The sequence below is a fragment of the Ochotona curzoniae genome, unplaced genomic scaffold (assembly GCF_017591425.1).
Source record: "Ochotona curzoniae isolate NIBS_2020 unplaced genomic scaffold, NIBS_Ocur_1.0 contig_1302, whole genome shotgun sequence".
Taxonomy (NCBI): Eukaryota; Metazoa; Chordata; class Mammalia; order Lagomorpha; family Ochotonidae; genus Ochotona; species Ochotona curzoniae.
The window spans coordinates 6007786-6027866 of record NW_024465035.1 but is presented as its reverse complement, the minus strand read 5'-3'; the positions used below and the strand labels follow the sequence as shown (position 1 = coordinate 6027866).

General features: G+C 52.4%; 1 protein-coding gene across 3 annotated transcripts in view; it reads left to right on the top strand.

Annotated features, from left to right (window-relative positions):
- Nucleotides 1-12291, top strand: part of RFTN1 (raftlin, lipid raft linker 1) — a 167491-nt gene extending 155200 nt beyond the window's left edge. For all 3 annotated transcript variants that reach the window (XM_040963354.1, XM_040963337.1, XM_040963346.1), the window contains exons 8-10: nucleotides 6054-6157; nucleotides 8239-8320; nucleotides 10991-12291. In XM_040963354.1, the coding sequence (XP_040819288.1) occupies nucleotides 6054-6157; nucleotides 8239-8320; nucleotides 10991-11338 (534 nt within the window). In that variant the 3' untranslated portion in view covers nucleotides 11339-12291. The remainder of the gene's footprint in view (nucleotides 1-6053; nucleotides 6158-8238; nucleotides 8321-10990) is intronic.
- Nucleotides 12292-20081: the final 7790 nt, after the last annotated feature.

Sequence of the window (20081 nt, the reverse complement as noted above, 5' to 3'; positions counted from 1 at the left end):
ATCTAGATCCTTAAACACATTTGCTGAACCCTTTTTCTCAGGTAAGGAGGTGTATTCCTAGGCTCCTGGGTTCTGTGATGTAAACCCCTTTGGGGGTCTTTCTCTGCCACAAGCTGTTTCGTTTAGCTGTCTCACAGGCATTTCCGTAGGTTCCTCCCACTCCCTCTTGTCCCCTCCTTGCCCTGCGGGCCTTGGCCCAACACTGGAGTACCCACAATGCAGTGGGTACCCACAATGCAGTCCCCCAAGCCAGTGGAAGGGTGAGTCATGTGGGTTGATCAAGTCCAGCACTAACAGACATTTGGGGGGTTTCCAGTGTTTTTTCATTGTGGATGGCTCTCCAGTGAGTGACTTTGTATATTTCCTTTTTCATTTTTTGTACGTAGGATAAATTCCCAGCAATGAGGTTGTTGGGTTGAAGGGTAAGTGTGTTTGTAGCGATTGCTTGCCGCGGGGGCTGACTCCATTTGCCCTCCCATCAGCGGCATGTGAGAACGCCAGCTTCCCCACAGCCTTGTAAACTAAGTGGGCTGTCACGCTTGTGACAACAAATACCATTATCTTGTGGTCGTTTTGTTATTGTGAGATTTTGCACTTGGTGTCTGTCGTGATCATCTAGGTTTCCTTTTCTAGGACAGCTCTCCATAGCCTTATCCATTTGAAAGTGGATTGTGAGTTTTTAACAATTTCTAGAAGCTTTTTTTTTTTTTTTGTAATATGAGCCACAAATATTTTCTCATTTCATTTGTCTGCTAAATTTACAGAGGTTATCTTTTTTATCATGCAGGTTGGTTTTAGGTAATCAGATGCATCTTATGTCATGGCTGCTAGGTTCTGAGTTACTTAGAAAGGCGTTTTTGGGGAGAATCCTGTAGAATTACAGTAATAGAATTTTATTAAATGAGTGTCATCAGGCAGTGACATCTGTTTCTTTTCTGACAAATTCCAGTAAAATGGGACCGAAAGGGTGATGCTGACGGGTGATAGACTGGATCGATGCTCATAGTCACTGATTCCGTATTTACAGACTCCTCCGCCCAGTGACACCTCTGTTGCATCCCCCCAGTCAGTATGCATGGCATTTCTGTGATCGTCCCAGACACGCACAGAGCAGTGAAAGAACTGAGCCACCTGATGTGCAATTTCCAGCAGTGGCTGAGCCACGCGGTGCCTGCCTCATTGTTGTGGGGCCTGTCATATAAACCAGCATTCTCTTTGCAAAAGTAATCTTATTTATTTCAGAGAGAGAATGTGAAACCGCCCATCCACTGGTTTACTATGCAAATTGCTACAACATCCAGGGCTGAACCAAGCCAAAGCTGAGTGCACAGAATTTAATCTGATCTCCCATACTGGCAACAGGGACCCAAGGACTCAAGCTGTATCCGCCTCTGGAAGTGTATGTTAGCAGGAAGCTGGAGCGGGGAGCGGGCTGGGACTCCAGCCTCGTCACACCCATCACTGAACGTGGGCATCCCGAATGCCACTGGAGCTGCTACACCAAACACGCCCCGCTGCCCTCAGCTGTGGTCTCGGCTCTTTAGTTAATGTGCTTTGTTTTGGTTTTCGGCTTTGTGCTTTTTTCTCGGTGATTTTGCCCTTAAGATTAACCCCCCAAGAAGAGCCGTAGTGTTCTAGAAGTGTCCTATTGTGCTTACAGAGCAGATACGAGTGTCAGGTAAGCTCTGTGTGGTCATGAGTTAGAGTGCTTCCAGCTGTGAGTTCAGTGGTAAATGAATCAACAATATACCTTACACAAGCTGTCTTTACACAGAAGCAAAAAGATTTATTTTATTTTAATTGGAAAGGCAAGTATACAGAGAGAAAGAGAGACAGAGAGGAGAATCTTCCATTCGATAATTCATCCCCAAGCGGCCGCAATGGCCATAGTTGAGCTGATCTGAAGCCAGGAACCTCTTCTGTGTCTCTCACACGGGTGCAGGGTCCCAGGGCTTTGTGCCATCCTTGACTGCTTTCCCAGGCCACAAGCAGGGAGCTAGATGGGAAGCAGGATCCCATATGGGATCCTGGCGCTATGTTATGGTGCTGGGCCCCAAATTGACTTTTGAAGAACAGATTTACCAAGTCTGATGAGGATTAATGAGAGAGAGAAAGGAGGAAAAAGAAACGAAGGAAGGAAAGAAGAAAGAAAGCGAGATTGAGGAATCTCACTGACCCGGTGAAACCACACCTGGATGAGCTGCAAGCACTTTGCTCCCGCAGAAAAGGAGAGTCTCTGGTCTCAAAGCACAGGCCACCATGGAGCCGGGGAGGCGAATTTCAGAGCTGCAACCCAGGGTGGTGTGGTAAGAGCCCCTGGTCCCCCTCCGTGTCACTCGCGACCTGGTAATGACAGAGAGAATGCAGAAATTAGAAGCTACTACTACAAGTGGTAAAAGATGTGTATTCATAAAACAAAAATAAGATGCTATGAAAAAGATATGATAAGGGAATAAGAAAAAGCTTTTGAGTCTTCAAAATGTTCATTTAAAAGCTGGAACGTAAAGTGAAGGAACACTCTCAGAAGAGGAACTGGAAAGACAGTAAGAAAATAGGAGTGGAGAAGTTAATAACATGAAAGCTTCAGGCCCCAATTTTTCCTTACCAAAAGGTCCAGAAAGAAAACAGAAAACGGAGGGAGAAAAGTTATCAAAGGGAAAAAGGAGAACACTTTTTGGAATTGAAGGACAAGAATCCCGAGATTATGAGACCATCAAGTAAACAGTCCTTTTACTAAAAATGACCCACATTAAGTCACATTCTTGTGAAATTCTGGAACTCCCTGGAGAGGAAAAAAATCCCCAAAACTTCCAAAGCAATGCAACAGTTTATACTCAAAGGATTAGCAATGACAAAAGCTATCGCAGTGGCAGGCTTAGCGTCTGGCCCCTCCTGGAGCAGTCCTTGACAATCCTGGGCAGGGCATTGGTTTACTGGTTAAGAGGTCAGTTGGGACACTTGCATCCTAGACAGGAATGCCTTGCCTCCAGTTCTAGCTCTGCTCCCGCTCCAGCCTTCTGCCAGTGCCTTGACTAATTGAATTCCTGCAACTCGCATGAAGTTTCTGGCTCCTGACTTTGGCCCCAATCCTACCCTGGACATTGTGGGCATTTGGGGAGTTAATTAGTAGATGGGATCGCTCTCTGTACCCAAACCATGAGTGAAGGGAAGGATGGGGACTTCTTCAGGAAACTTCTAGGGACTTCTAGGTCATTGCTTCCTTACGAGCAGGCAGAGGATGTGCTCCAGCAAACTGAGAGGCAAACCAGAAGAGAAGAGGTGGCCGTCAGCACCAGTGCAGGGAGAACCCAGGGGTGGAGGACAGCCAGACCGGACTGGAGCAAGGCTTCGGAGAGCTCGGGGGAGCAGATGGAGCTGATGTCCACAGGCGCATGGGACATCTGATGGGCATGGAACAGAGCTGCAGCTGTGCCATGGCACCCTCTGGGCACTGGTCCTAGGACCCCCTGCAGATGCCCAAGTCTGCAGATGCTGAGTCCCTTATATAAAATAGCATTTCATGTAACCCACACAGTCCTCTCCCGTGCTCGCCGTCATCTCTAGATTACTTATAACACTTAATACAAGGTAAATGCCACGCAAATTGTTTAGAGTATAATGAGACAAAAGAAAAAATACCTATTCTGAACAAGCTCAGTTTTTTGAAAGCTGTTTTCTATATTTGGATGCTTAGATACAAACTCGCATAGGTGGGAGGTTGACTGTATTGTACACGTGGAATCAATTAGTTATGGGTTCATGCCCATCCAGGCAGATGAAAAATGTTGAGGTAATGATTAACTCCAGAAAAAAATAAAGGGTTACCAGAGCCTATGAACCTGTGTCACATAATGCAACGTAATTAATAATAAAAAAAAACGAAAAAATAAAGGGTTATACTAAAAAGAAGGCATGCTTCCTACCTGTTACTTGACCCAACACTGAGCATCATCCATAAAGTTACAACAGGTCAAATAATTCGTTTTAAAATATTATTTTTATATGAAGGGCAGAGTTATAGAGAGGGAGGGAAAGACGCACAGAGAGAGCTTCCATCTGTGGGTTCACTCCCCAAATGGCTGCAGCATCTCAAGCTGGGCCAGGCCAAAGCCTGGAGCTTCGTCCCGTCTCCCACACGGGTGGCAGGAGCCCAGATAGGAATCGGCTCAACCTGCTGGGCCACAATGCCAGCTCTCAACACATCGACTTTTTGGATTTCATTAAAAATTACACAATCACTATTTGAGGCACTGAGAGATGACCAATGTGGATGGGTGTGCTAAGGTTTTATTTCCACAGTAGAAATCCATCAGTAGCTGAAATTGACCAATAACATAATAGTCATATAGATGTTGGACGTTCATGCTTTGGTAGCAAGTTCACAAAACATGCAGAAATGGTATCCGTAGGAGTCTTCTTCCCTCCAGTGCCTCAGCCCTTCTCCTCGGGCACCAGGGGCAGATCGGCCCCATCTCTGTTCTCAGGAAGGGAGATGGAGACCCACTCCTAACTGCCATTCGAACAAAGGAAGCCGAATTCTTCTTTACACACAGTCAGGTGCAAGCAGCCAAATCTTCTCTTTCAAATTGCTTTTCGTGCTGGTTGCTTTCGGGGATGGAAGGGACGGGCTGGGGCTGGGAGATGCAGACAGACCCTGAGGATACAGGCTGTCTCTCTGGACCTTGAACCCATCCACCCCTTATTCCTTCCTTGTTTAGAAGATTTTAAAACTGATCAAAGGTCACGTGCATTTTCCGGTCATCCCGCATCCAGTTGTCAGACTGTCTGCAGCATGACTGGGAGGGATGGGGGTGTATCGTGGGCTGTGTGTTCCTGCTGTCACCTCACAGCCACTGCAGAAATGATGGGGACAAAGCGAACCAGAGACACAAGTACAAACGGCCACCTTCCGCGCAGGTTGGAAAGCCATGGGACATGGCCTGGTCTTTTCACACCCGAGGTGTGATTGGAGATTATGCGCCCACCGCGGGAGAGTAGAGAGTTAATTAAAATGTTGCTCCCACTCCCGGGATGAGATGTCTCTCCGTGTGATGAGCAGGCTGGCTTTGGAGTGCTGTGGGTTGCTTTCTTGTCCTCTCATCAAGTGTCGCAGAAAAGCAGATTAAAGAGCCTGCCATGCGAAGCTGCTGCCTGCCACCTCTCCCCGCTAATGGACTTTGAAGGCGCCTTCCCCGGACCACGTGCTGCAAGCACCCCCATCCTGAGGCTTCAGCACTGAGTGCGCAGGCCAGCCTTCCTGGGTGCTTACCATTGATTAAGTCAGGCCCCTCTCACAAGGCTGGGTGTGCAGAGCTCCTGGCCCCTGCCTGTTGTGCTTAACCTATGGGCTTGCCCGAGGCATGCACAGGCCCACTCTCGTGGATGCACCTGACGCTCTCCCCAGCATGGTTCTGCCTGGGCGTGTTTTCCTGTGTCCTTTTGGCCTGTATGGTTTTGCACTGTTTGCCTGACATCTTTTACACCAAGCAGGGAGAACTGTTTAGGGAAAGATCCTGACGTTTTTCTCTTTAAGATTATGACAAAACGTGGTAAAATAGGAAGGGTGAGGCTTGTCTGGGCAGGAGGGTCGTCGTTCATTGTCTCGCAGCTCTAGGGGCCCGGGGAGAGCGCCCGACCCCGTGCAGCCGCCAATAGAAAGGCTCCATTCTGCCACTCGGCTTTGTGAGGTGCCAAAGCTTGTCCTGGTTGCCATGGCTACTGCCTGATTGTGGCGGGCTTGTCACAGTGCTTGATAAAGTGGTAAGGTTATTCTTGATAGGCCACAGTAATCATAACCTTGCTGAAGAGAGCATGTCACACCGCCCCCCCTCCCTTTAAACCAAGAATGCAAGGTTGGGGGTGGGGTTCTCAGGATAAAACAGCCACAGAGCTCCTCCTTCTGCAAGTGACCAGGGCAGTGCCAGCAGGAGGGACTCAGGAAGGGCGGGGCCCTGTGCCCAGTCCTGGGGGTGCCCTCTGCTCTGCTCTGCGGGGTTGGAGGGAACAGGTGCCTCTCATGGCCTTCAGATCTGATGGTGGCCTCTCCCCCCCAGGGCGTCGAGGTGCAGACAGACTACGTGCCCCTGCTGAACTCGCTGGCGGCCTACGGCTGGCAGCTCACCTGTGTGCTACCGACCCCCGTCATCAAGACAACCAGGTAACACAGGGCTTGTCCCTGACATCAGAGCACAGCTGCTGTGTGCTAGGCGCTGCTCCCAGCAAGCACTTCGGGCCACCGTCGCCTGTGGTCCCTCACCTCACGGCTCCAGCTGGGAGCTAACAGAACCAGGACATCACCTCCCTCATCGCCTCCTGGAGCACCCCTGCACCTGTCTGCCCCCGTGGCAGCCCAGCAGGTGACATGCCCAGGGGCCCGCAAGGGCAGGAGAGATCCAGCACCCAGCCTGTGCTGGACGGGGCGAGCACTTTGCTATGAAGTCTTACTTAGTCCTCTGAAGGAAACACACAGTCCTATGAGCTGGAGTTTTAGAAAATTAAGCCGAGGCACGTGAGGTTCAGGGACTTGGCCGAGGTCACAGCACTGGTCCCCGGGAGGCGGCCTGGGTCTTACCGTGGTCTTCCTCGCAGGTTTAGACCTTTGGCTGTCTCACCCTCCACTCTGCCTGGGAATCTGGTCATGGCTGAGCCTCGGCAGCTGGCCGCCTATGTTGTGGGTTTGCTCACTTATGCAGTCCTTCTAATCCCCTTGTAGAGATTTGAGCAGCAATATGATGAATAAACTGAGGTTCAGTCACGTCCAGCCAGTAAGTGTCACAGCCTGGGCCTGAGGACATTAATGTACAGTCAGGCCTTTCTCGTGGACCTGGCCACTGACGTGATCAGGTGCCTGCTCCCATGGTTGTCCAAGCCCCGCTGCCCATCCTCAACTGCAGGGCGATGGACAGGATGAGGCTAGGTGTGTGCGAGTGGAGAGTGACGGGGCAATGTGTGCTGTTTCCTCTGACATGATTGCCTTCAGCTTCTGGGCCCCAGTGGGGCTGTGCACCTGCAGGAGCCAGCCTAGCCTCCTTAGGCCCCACAGCCCCGGGGACCTGCTGTCCCACTTCTCAGCTTGCATGTCTGCAGGCACAGCGCATTGTGGCTGAGTGAGTGGAACCCTTGATCTGAGGCCTGAACACTTGGACCCAAGCCCCAAGTGTGCCACTCGCTGTCACCTTGACTGAGGGAGAAAAGTGCCCGGAGCCGGTGTCCAGCGCCCGGGACATGCCGTGGATGGGGGCAGGGAGCAGCCCCAGCTGGTCCACAGCTGTCTGCCCTGGCTCCGGCAGTCACTGTGACTGGGGAATCCTTTTGTGTGCCCGCTGTGGTGCTCCCTGAGCTGTCCTGGTGGGGCATAGAGAACGTGGAACCAGGAAGGTGGTGTGTGCATGCTCATTGTACCCGCTCCTGCCCCAGGCTCGTTTTCCTAGGAGCACTGTAGTGAGCCTTGGCGAGTCACTGCGTGCAGTCGCCCAGTCTGGCAGCTGGCACAGAATCGGTACAGATCAGATGTTAGTGCATGAGATGTATGGCCAAATACAGCACTGTCGCTGTGGCCAGAAGACAGGGCCCAGATTTTAGAAAGTCCGTTGGAGGGTGGAGTTGGGCCAAATTGCTAGTCTCCTCTGCAGTGTCACCATCGCTCTAAAGATAGCCCATGTGCTCCCGTCCTTCTGGAAGGAGCCAGCACTTCCCGTAAGGTGAGGTCACAGCTAGGGTCATGCGTACCACTGTCCCACAGCTTGCCTGGAGCACCACCATGGCCAACAGCCCACGTGAGCCACTCCTGTAGCTGGGACCTGAGTCTGCCTTGCCTCCGCCCCATCTGTCATGGCATGGCTGGAGGACTAAGCTGATGGCACGGGTCCTCATGTGCCGACCTGCCTAATGGCAGCATCCCCAAGCACGGATCAGGATGAGGCCCTGCCCCTTTGAGACCTGCCGCAGCAGCCATGTGTCCTCCTAGGCTGATATGCAGCTGTCACTTCCTGTCAAGGATGGGCAGTTCCCCGCTGGGAGCTGACTGGGCAGAGACACACATAGGGCTTTAATAGGGCATCAGAGGTGGCAAAGCTGAAAGCCTGGGTAGGGGTATTGAGCCAGGCGCCACCCGAATTTAACCTCCATGCCTGGGAGGGAGGAGGGGGCTGCATCTGTGCTGAGGCACTGCGGCGTCCGCGTCAGGTCTGGGGTCCTTCTGTCTGTTGTTTGGTCCATTCTTGATGCCATGTGTTGCAGGGAGGGCAGTGTGTCTACCAAGCAGATCGTCTTCCTCCAGAGACCCTGTCTACCTCAGAAACTCAAGAAGAAGGAATCAAAGGTAAGAGGCCCGGGCTTCCCTGGGCGGGGCCTCCTCCTGCCTGCCCCTGTCCTGCAGTGCTGGATGGCAGCCTGCTCTGGCTTCCCTGGGCCCACAGAACTTCAGGGACTCCCGAGTCCCACGTGCGGCTTGTGAACAGGGTGCTGGGGCTATGGAGAGGCTGGCTGGAGGGTCAGGGACGGGCTCTGTTGTCCCCCCCAGGTGCCCTTTACCCCAGACTGCAAGCAGTAGATGCACCAAGTTGTCTTTGCTGGACCAGCAGGTGCACAAAATCAGCTGCATCAGACCAGTCTGGGGCTGGCTCGGTCCCCTGGCCGGCCTCTCAGCGGCTTGGTCTTACTAGACGCCGGCCAGAGCGCTGACCTGCCTTTGGGTCATCAGCAGTTTGTTGATCTCAGCAGAGATCTTGACAGGCCCCAGCCAGGGGGCCCCAAGTGACAGCTGGTGGTGTAGACGAAGGCCCGCCCTGGCTTTGTGGCCGTGAGTCTCCCCAAGGTGCACCTCGGGCGAGCTGGCCACCAGGCACAGCTGCAGAGGACACTGGCTCTTCTGAGGGTTCTTTGTTTTCTAAAGTCGAGGCAGGCCGCCCCATGTACCAGGTGACCTGGAGGCTGTGTGGCCACAGGCTTTGCAGCCTGTGGGTGCTTTCCCTGAGTGGTTTCCATGATGAGTCACGTGATCATGAAGCCCACGTCAGGGTCACCTGTGTCGAGCTGCTCTGTGTTTGATGATGGCCGAGGCCACACTCTCGGGCAGCGCTCCCTGCACTGCCCAGCTCCTCAGGCCTGGGGCCCATCTTCCACATTGCCCACTCTTGGATGCTGTGTCCGTGGGCTGCGGGGTGGGGACGTGGAGCCTGGCAGGCTGCAGACTGGGGGAGGGTTTGTGCAGGCTGCGAGGGGTGATGTGACAGGCAACAGCTACCTTGCCAGCTACATCTGCCACACGTTGTCGCTAAGCCATCATGGAGTGACACTGAGCAGTCGACACGCATAAGGTTCCCTGGCAAACACTGCGAAGAGGAAGACGTGGTGTCACCACTCCCGGGTATGCAGAGTAGGTGCTGTCCCCAGAGTGGGAAGGAGGTCTGACCTCTTAGGGGGACACGTCGGGGGACACTGGACTGGGGCAGGCAGGGCATCTTAAGGGTGGTCATGCAGAGCTGCTGTCAGCAAGCAGGACTGGCTTTCCTGATAGTCAGTGATAGCTCCCAAGCCCCGGGGCCTCTGGCTCTTCCTGTCTTGCCTCATTTCAATAAGTTCAAGGTGGTCCTATGCAGCACTTGGTCTGTGTTGGGTGCTCCAAGAGAGAGAGACAGAGAGACAGAGAGGGAGAGGAAGTGCAGCAGTCACACTTCCTGGAAGAGTTCTCTGCCGGCCTTCAGCCTAGCAGGGTGCAGTTGGCGTCCATGACTAGGACGAGCCTATCCGGGTTACCTGGGAGCAGCACAGGAGTCCCAGCTCACCTCAGTGTAGCTAACTGCCCACTTCCGCCATGACGCTGCAGCCTGGATTGAAGTTAGAGCTCAACGGGTAGTTGTTGAAGAATCTGGCTTCTGAGCCTGGGACATAGGAACTCAGTCAAGTGTTGACACTGAAGGGAAGAAACTACCTACTTGCTCATCTGCAGACCAGCACTAATGGTGCCCCTGGAGGGATTCAGCAAGGTGTGACATTCGCCCACAGCCCCATCTGCAGACACAGAAAAAGCAGTGCAGCCTTTGGAGGTGTTGGGCGTGGCTGACTTCCCTGTGGTGACTCGGGAGAGGGGGCCGAGCTGCTTCCCACCCAGCTTCCCTGGTCCTTGCTGCAGCAAGTAGCCGGTGTGCCTGCCACAGGCTCCTTTCCCCACTGTGGTCTCCTGTTGTCTTCCCTCAGACCAGCAAAGTGGGATCTGCTCCAGGGAGGGGATGCAGCCAGGCATCCCGAGGGCCCCCGTGGGGTCTGTGGCTTCAGTCAGCTAGAGCAGCCCCGGGAAGCCTGATCCGGGCTCTGTTCACATCCCCAGGGCTTCGCAGATGGAAAGTCTGGTGCTTGTGGGAGCGTCCTCCATGTCTTCCTCACAGCCTACAGGGGGCGCTGTTTTGCATCAGTTCTGTGTGGGTGGGGCCCCTGCAGGTGTGCGCCCACCCAGTCTTGGGGTCAGAGACAACCACTTTGGAGATGAGGAACTTGGGAGCTGTCTGGTAGTCTGTGAACGTGCCCCAGGGGGACTGACTGAGTGCATGGGCTGGAACTTGGACCTGAGGATTAGGCATCCCCTTGACAGTTCAATGTTGAGGCCTCTTAGCCAAAACCAGCCTGCTACTCGTCCAACAAAACTAAAACGACCTGACCTCCTCTTGGACAACTATCACACACACACCTAGAAGAACACATGTACTGTAGCGCTGGCTGAGGTGGGCACCATGGCTGGGGGCAGGGATGAGGCACCGCTGGCCTGTGGAGTGTGTGGGTGGCAGGAACTCTGGCCATGCCCAGAGGGAAGTTTGCTGGCCACAGGCCGAGTGTACCCCCAAACAGCAGCTTTGGAAGAGTCTGGCTGGTGGGGATGGTGTCAGAGATGAGCGCGCTGCCATGGGGAGGGTTGTGGGTGTGACGCCATTAGCCTTCCGGGGAAGATGGAAATCCCAGGGGCCACTCTGCTCACCTGCTCCTCTCTGCCTAACAGTTTCAGTGGCGATTCTCACGAGAGGAGCGGCACCTGCGGCGGTCCAAAGGGAGACTCAGAGCCAGGGACAAGCGGCAAGCAGAAGAAACGGATAAGGCTTCGGAGGATTGCGTTTTCAAAGCCGGAGATGTGGGCAACTGCGTCTTGGGCCCGCAGCAGGAGAGGAGCGCCTCGGAGCGGATGAGGAGCCCCGGCCAGCAGGCGGAGGGAGACAGGCCAGGGTCAGGGGAAGCCCTGCAGAACGGCCCTGCTGGCCACTGCAGGGCTCCGGTGGGGGGGAGCGCCGGGCACCCCGACGGGGGCGCCGAGGAGGTTCCCGCAGAGCCCATCGTGGCAGAGGCAAACTGAGGCCGGGGTTCTTGTGCGGAGGCCGGCTGGGCTGGCGCAGGCTCAGCAGTCTTCTCTGGCGTGTTGATAAACTTCAGCTTGACCTCTGCTGGATGCTGTCCTTGGGCTCCCCAAGGCCACACCCCTGACAGTGTTAAGTCTCTGTGCTTCTGTTCCAAAGGTGTCTTAATGGCCACGTGTGACAGTGCACGGGGTCAGCTTGATTTTTTTCTTTTTCCTAGACCTTGGGGGTCAGAGGCCCAGTTCTGCTGGAGGGTCTGGGCCACCTGGTGCCTGTGTGTGTTGGCCCCCCCTCTTCCCAACACCCGACTCCAGGGCATATTTGGGCCAAATCCATGTACCTCCCTGGCTGGAAACCCAAGACTCTTTCCCAAGGCTGCGGGGGGGGGGGGGGCAGTGCCCGTGCCCGGCTGCTTTCCACAGCTGCTTGGTGACTTGTAACCATCCCTGGAGCCCCACGGGCTGCCTCCTTCTCTGCCTCTGAACCCCTCAGACCCTGCTGCTTTGGTGAAGAAAATGACGCTGGGGAGAGGAGTTGCCCAGCCCCCAGCTTCTCTCCAGATAGTCCTGTAGATCCTGGTCACGTGCTGATGAAGAGGTAATTTTGTGTGTGCACCTGCTGCTGCAGGGAGTGCAACAGAGTGTTCCGTGTATTAATGCCAAAAACATTTTTTAAAGGTTTTGTATTTGTATTCAGCCCAGCCTAGGAACACACATTTTTTTCGGGGCATCCGGCCTGGGTGCCCGCGTGTGCTGTTCCCGTTGGTGTTCTCATTGGCCAACTTGTTACCCATGTATGCTGTAGGCATCCCTTGTTTCTGCGGTCCAGAGAGTACTGTGAAGGCTTTAAGTAGATGCACCTGGAGAGGGAATGCCAGCTTGTGCTGACCGAAACAGCATCCTGTTTCTTTTCTTTCTTTAGTTACTTAAAGCAATAAACCGTCCGTGAGTTCCAGCCTGCTGTGCAGTATTTACTGGGTCACGATATGGAGTCCAGGCCTCGTGGCCAAAGATTCCACCCCTCCCCCTGCTTCGGGAAGGTTTCTATTTCCCAGCAGCCTCAGCACGTTGGGAAACTGTGGGAGTGGCTTGAGTGAGCTGTGAGGCTGTAACGTGGCATCCGGCGGCCACCAGGTAGGTCAGGGGCACTGACCGCCACCTCCCACGCGTGAGGGGGTAGGGACAGGCAGACCCCGATTTCTAAGCTTGTTTCCTTGGAAGTAAATCACCTGAAGAGGCAAGCCTTTTTTGTTTGCATGCTTATTAAAATAAGACATAGGTGGTATATGTTTATCACACTGCGGAGTTGAAAACCCTGTCCAGCCGCATCCCTGGCCCTCTCCTCTTGACCAGCCCCCTCCCCCACTGCCCTGCCCTCAGAGCTCAGAAAGTCTTAAGGCCCTTTCCAGGAAGCTATCACAAAATGGCATTTTCCATAATTAAGCCCAGGTCTTAAGATCTAAAGTATGTTTTAATAGAAAAAAATCTCTTTACCCCATATCTTAGTACCCTATTAAAAATAGGCTAGGGCTGGTGGGTTTAACTGCCAGCTGAGATGCACGCATCCGGGGAGTCCTGCTTCTGGTCCGGCTCCCTGCCACTGTGCGCCCTGACAAGCGGCAGCTGATGGCTCATGCCTGCTCTGTAGTGCACTGGGATGGAGCTCTTACTCCTGGCTTCATCTTGGCCTAGCCCCGAATGTGGCAGGCAAGGGGGATAACCAATAGAGAGATTTGTTCATCAGCAACAGGCAGAACTCCAGCCTGGAGGAGCTTGCAGCACTCAGCTTTGAGCACGTTCTTCTGTAACCCGGTGATGTGCATCAGCTGTCCTTGGGCTGAGGGTCCTGCCCTTCCAGCCTGTGAATAAACGGGGAGTGGTCTGGGCGTCAGGATTTCTTATTTGTTAGATCGATTTATTTCATTGGAAAGGCAGATTTACAGAGAGAAGGAGAGAGAAAGACCTTCCATTTGCTGGTTCACTCTGGGGCAGAGCTGATCTGAAGCCAGGAACCAGCGCCCAGAACATGGGCATAGGGTCCCATGGCCAGTTATCCAAGCAAGTAGCTGGACATGGAGCAACTGGAACGCAATCCAGTGGCCACATGGATGCCGGCACTCGCCGGCAAAGGACTAGCCAGTTGAGCCATCGCGCCAGTCCCATCAGGACTTACTCTCTTTGAGAGGTGTAGATAGGTGAGGGAGGGCGGAGCCCCCACGTGCTGGCTCCCTCCCTGAACGCTTGCTGAGGCCGGGAGCCAGGAGTTCAACCTAAGTTTCTCACGTGGGTAGCAGGAACCCAATTCTTGGAGCCAGGTTGGCTTCTAGCTGTTGCCAGGAGCCAGGGCCCAGGCCAGGTGCAGAGCCCGGGCTCCTCGGTGTGCAATGTAGACATGTTAACCACAGTCCTGATCACTGGGCCAAGCTCCCTCTCTGTCATAAACTACGGGGTTTTTAAAAACTCCCGGGGTGGGGGGGGATTCCGAGACACAGCCAGGCCGGAGAACTGCTGGCCGCAGGATCTCTCTGAATGGAATCACAGCTTGCTCCCTGCGAGATGAGATGCTTTCTACAAATTCACCAAGGCCCCCAGTCTGATCCCAGCATCTTGCATATACATTTAAAAAATTATTTTTTTGAATAGCTGAGTGACAGAGAGAGGCAGCTGGAGCCAGGTCAGGTCAAAGCCAAGAGGTAGGACTGATCCCAGGTGAAGCACGTGGGTGCCAGGGACGCAGCCCAGGGACCAGCACCTGGCTAGGTGCTTTAGTGACAAGCTGGCTGTGGAACTTGAACCCAGGCTCTTGGCTATAGGGTGTGGGTGTCCCAGGCGGTGTCTTGACCCACTGCACCACAACACCTTTGCTTTGCAATACATTTCAAGTATGCAGTGCCCTTAAAGGGAATCTTGTTTCGCTGTGACCTGCCCGTCGTGGACACGGCCCCAGTAGGCACTCAAAGCTGCACAGCCTTGGCACTGTTTGGCAGGAGTTAACTGCTGCCTGTGGGAGACCGTCTTTGGGGCTGCAGCTGTCACGGAGTGGCACTGCCAGGAAACAGGAGCTCCAGGGCTGACTGCTGACTGCAGAAGGATGTGCCTGTGAGGCGGTGGCTGCATTCCCGCCCCCCCAGGAAAGTGTCTTCACCTCCAAGCTTCTGGAGAGGGCAGTGGGCGGGGCCTAGCATCACTCACTCAGCAGGTGCGGGAGGGAGAAGCTGTCTCAGCAAATGCAAATGCAGGTGTGTGCTTCCGAAGGTACACCGCCATGCCACAAGGTCACAGATCTGCCATATGGGGAGCCGGAGGAGGCCTGAGGTAATGCAGCAGTGGGGCTGACTGATACTGGGATTGGGGGCAGTGGAAGAGCTGCACAGGTCTTTGGAATTGGATCTGAACTGCACTCAGTCTACACAGATGGACTTCAGTTGGCTTTTTCACATTTCCTGGCACCAATCTCAAGTGTGGAAAAGGGCCACCGCTTGGGGATGCCTGCTTCTCATATCAAACTACCTGGGATCGAGTCCCGCCTCCCCCTCCAGTCCAGCTTCCTGCGAAGGTGCACCCTGGGAAGCAGCAGACAATGGCCCGAGTGAGTGGGCTCCTGCCACCGGTGGGAAGCCGGCCTGGAGCTCCTGGTTCTTGGCTTCGACTTGTTGTGGGTATGGGAGGTGGGAATGAGCAGATGGATTCTCCATCTTCTTTTCTCTTTGTCATACTGCCGTTCAAATAAATTGTTAAAATTAAATATATATATCTGTGGGCATTATGAAGATTTGGGTACTGTGGTTGGCCTGGGGTGGCAGTCAGCCACATGTTGCTGAGTAGCCAGCAGGGCAGCTGGTAGCTCTCACTGAACACCTGATGCTCCTGCTGGGCCTGGATCACCTGCAGCTTGGGACAGAGCGGCTTCCAGACATGACCTTCCACCTCACTGTTAACAAACCATCAACAGACACAGCAGTCATGGGGCCACAGAATGCCTAAGTGAGCGACTATCTAAAACACTCCCTTTTTATGAAGCAAGAGAGCTGTCAGCTCAGCCCCTGCCTCACTGGAGTCCACGAGGCCCCAACAGGGCTGTGCTGTCAGCACTTTAACCCCGGAGTCCTCCACCTCACTGCTTGCTTCATTCCAAGACAACTCTTCTGGCAGCCCTGGGGATGCCAACGACAGTCACTGCAACAATTGTCAGATATGTGAAGGCCCTGCCTAGTCATCCTCATCAGAAGGGCCAGTCCAGCCCCCGGGATGTCTGAGGCCATTTATCCAGAAAGGGACCTGACACTGCACAGCCCCACCCACATGACAGTTCACAGGTGGGCAGCAAGGCGTAGAAGGGGGACGTTTTAGGTCGCTCAGACCTGGTGCTTCGATCTTTTGACCACACTACAATGCACAGCAAACCCATCTGCCTTGTTTTCTTTTTTCTTTTTTTGCTTTTTTTTCTCTAGCCATCTACAGTCTGAGATGGCTTTTGTCCAACATGTGATGCCACACCAAACAGCTAGATTAATGAACAGTGTGACACCAAAGCAAGAACAAATCTGTGGACCTGGTGGGAGACACGGAGTATGTGACAAAGGAACACTTCAAACTACGAGGATAGAAACACGAGACTTGAAAAATGGCGATGCACAACTGGAGGGCCATATTGGACAAATCTGATCTCTATACTCCCATCGAGTACAAAATGAATCCCCAATAGATTAAAGGTCTGTAAAAGCATCAGAAGAAAATTCTATTCTAGCAAGCCAAGGGGAAGGACGAGTGTACTTGACCACATACGAATCTGAAATAAAGCTAGGAGTTAACCAGGGACTACCAAAAGTCTGGGAGAAACAGTTGTAAAACATCTACCAAAGCGTTATTAGCATTTAGTCCATTTTTATCAATTCAGATATGCAAAACATCAACATGGATACATAAAAGCAACATACCATTCTCAAAAGAAAAAAAAACAGAAATGGCTAAAAAGCTTCAGAAAATGAGTGTTATCAAAATATATTTAAAATAAGTCATCTTGGGGCCAGTGTGATAGCTCAACTGGATAATCTTCCACCCTCAAGTGCCAGCATGCCATATGGATGCCACAGCAGGTTAAACCCCTGCTTGGGATGCTCACTCCCCAGCTGGAGTGCCTGGTTTTAGTCCTGGCTACCCTGAGCTTCCAATCCAGCCTGATGCCAGTGTACCTGGGAGACAGTGGGTACCAGCCCAAGCACTCAGCTTCCTGCCACCCACACTGAAGTTTCTGGATGGAGTTACTGGCTCCTGGCTTCATCTTGGTGCAGCCTTGGCTGTTGGCAGCCATTTAGGAAGTAAACTAATGGGTGGAAAAGCCTGTGTCTTTGTCCCTCTGCTCTTTATATAAATCTGTGAATGTAGAAAGAAAGAGAGATGGGGGAGGGAGAGAAGGAAAGAGAGAAAAAGAAAGGTAGCCACTTACTCAACAACTGGACAAGTCTGGATGCCTGGCCATAAAATGTATTAAAATGCATGCCTTGATCTGACAGTGGGTTGGTGGTTATCTTTATATGTCATCACCATACCGATGGCTGATTGTGCATATTAGGAAAGAGTAATATTAAAGACAAGATAGCTATTTTTTTCTAGGATGAGAACAGTATACTTCTTTGGGTCTTATTTAAAATAAAATGAAGCAATGGTGCTCATGCTAATTTATCAGCATATGATCATCCGCAATACCAAGAGATGAAGGAAATTGCTGTTTTCCATTCAGAAAAAAAAAAAAAGAGAGAGAGGGAGAAACAATCTCAGCGGGAGACACATGACCTTGGGTTGTTTGACAGTCAGGGCACGCATGTGTGTGTTCGGGCTGCCTAGCACGCAGGTGCATCCAGTGGCAACATCCCAGGGCCTGTTTCCACAGCATGGGTATAACCTCCAGGGCCTGACGCCCCTTCCTGTGGGACAGTGAGTTGGCCCCATTACTTAGCTTCCCACTGACCCCCCAATCACCCATACTCCCACGGACAACCTCATTACATGAGTGACCAGTCTCCCATCCTCCCACTTACAGGAACCCACAGGCCACTGACTCCCCAGTCACCAGTCCTCTCTCCTATAGGACCCCACCAGGCTGCTGGCTCCCCACTCACTCATCCTCCCACTTACAGGCCCCACGTGTCAGTGACCTCCCAGTCATCCATCCTCTCACCCACAACCTCATCACATGAGTGACCAGTCACCCATCCTCCCACCCGTGGGGCCACGTCACCCCCGTGTCTTGCCCAGCGACCCATCCTCCCACCTGCTGGACACTCTCATGCCAGCGATTTGCCCAGTCATCTGTCCTCCCCCGCACATGAAGCCAGCATGTCAGGCATCGTCACCTGTCCACCCGCCTGGCAGACGCCATCACCCTGGTGACTTGCTCCGCCGTCTGTCGTTCCTCTTACAGGACTCCGTGAGGCCAGGGGCTCCCTTGTTCACTCATCCAGCTTTGGCAGCTTCACTTTCAACCAGTGATTGGTTGCAAAAGCAAATTCTTCCCCAGAGCTTTTCCACTTTCAGTCTTGGTGAAAAGGTCACAGTGAAAGAGATACTTCTTTCTTGAAGACAACTTCCATCAGTCTTTAGCTTTTATTAAACAGTTTCCCAAAGTCTTTAACCAGCTCCTCAAGAAGGTCTGTGGGTCTGGCGCAGTAGCCTCATGGCTAAAGTCCTCACCTTGCACGTGCCGGGATCCCATATGGCCACTGGTTGTGCTCACATTGGGGAAGCTGGTAAGAGGTATATGGAAAGCCTGCACTATTCTTTACAACTTTTCTCTAAATCTAAAATTACTTGAAAATGTAAAAGTTAAAAAAACAAAACCAAACATCAACGAGTGAAGTGGTGCTGTGCTGAGCGCAGCTGCCCGTCGCGGCAGCCGCCCATCACCGACCTTGCCTTGGGAGCAGATGCTGTGAGACCATCCTGTGTGTCACTCAGCATCCGTTCTCTGATTGTCCCTGCAATTACTCCTGTGGTTTTGCTGTTGCTTCCTACTGCTTTTCCTTCCCCGTTTTAAAATTCTGACTATGTTATGATACAGTTCCCCAGGCTCTGGGATTCCCTTTACCATCCCCGCTGAGCTCCCCTATATTATTACTATAGTGTAGTTCTTCACACACGCTCACAGGTCCATCACTTGGACAATGGCAGAGAGGCCAGCATCCTACTGTCAGGACAGAGTTAACAGTTTCATTGGGAGTCCATCTTTGTCTGGAAGGAGAGATGCATACTGCGTTGTATCCTCACATCTGGATATGACAGTCTCCACTGCACAGTTACTATGCATCTCCTCAAACGAAAAGCCTCAAAATCAACTATATCTCACAGATTTTGATATTTTTATTTTTACTTTTTCTCATATTAAATTCTTCACTGACTCACAGGTCTTTCACTAGCATCATTTTCTTCAAGAAGGTTCTTGATTTTCATTTCTTCAGCGACACACTGGCCATCAGTAGCTGTTGTTTAACTTCATGGCATTGTAAACATCTAATTTTCTTCCTGTTTTCTTTTTTCTCTAAAGATTTATTTTTATATTTATTGGAAAGTAAGATATACAGAGAGGAGGAGAGACAGAGAAGATCTTCTGTCTGATGATTCACTCCCCAAGTGGCTGCAACAGCCGGAGCTGAGCTGATCTGAAACCAGGAGCTCCAAGTCTCCCACGGGGGTACAGAGTCCCAAGGCTTTGGGCCATCCTTGACTACTTTCCAAGGCCACAAGCAGGGAGTTGGATAGGAAGTGTGGCTGCCGGGATTAGAACTGGCGCCCATATGGGATCCAGGGAGTGCATGGTGAGGATGTTAGCCACTAGGCTACCGTGCTGGGCCCAAATATTTATTTAAAAGATTTACAAAGAGAAGAGGCCAAACACAAAGATCTTTGATCTGTCATTTCAGTCTCAAGATGGTCACAAGAGCCAAGGTTGGTTCAGGTCAGCTTCCTCCAGGTCTCCCACACAAGTGCAGGGGTTCGAACACTTGAGCCATCTTCTGCTGCCTTCCCAGGCACATTAGCAGGGAGCTGGATGGGAAGTGGAGCAGCCGGGATACAATCAGGGCCCATATGGGATGTTGGCGTCACAGAGGTGGCTTTGCCCGCTGCACTGCAGCACCGGCTCTTCACTCCTACTCAGGGAAGTCCCCAGGGACGTTCCAGTGGCCACGGCCGCTCCTGAGAACACCTGCTTCTCGTCCTGCTGCCCCACTGTCAGCCAGCCCACCTCCCTGAACGCTTCCTAGTGTGCTCTGCTGAGCCCACCCCCGCTCATATCCTTTCCTCCTGTTCGTTGGAGCACTTTTTGCATTTCTTAAAGGCCTCAAACCTCATCAACTTCCCCACACCTTGATTTAGTGCGGGTCAGGGACACAGCACGGAGAGCTGAGCATCGGAACACTGGCTGCCACGGGTAAAAGCAAGCAAACGTATACAAAGCCATGAGTCCACAGTAATACTGAAAAAAACCCCATCCCACAAACTTCACAGGTCATCTCTGAGGTTGCTAAGCAACCAAATCATAACATACTAATTGATAAATAAGAGGCGAGACGTCAGGCCTTGATCCTGCCTCTTATTTAGACTCATTGCAGGATAATCAAAGCTGAAGAAGAATCACACATAATAAATGCAGGAAGAATGCTAGAGATGGATAATTAATCCTTAATGAAGTAACAGATAAAGGTAATAATGGCTGCTAGGATAATCAGGTGAAGGACGGGGTGGAGTT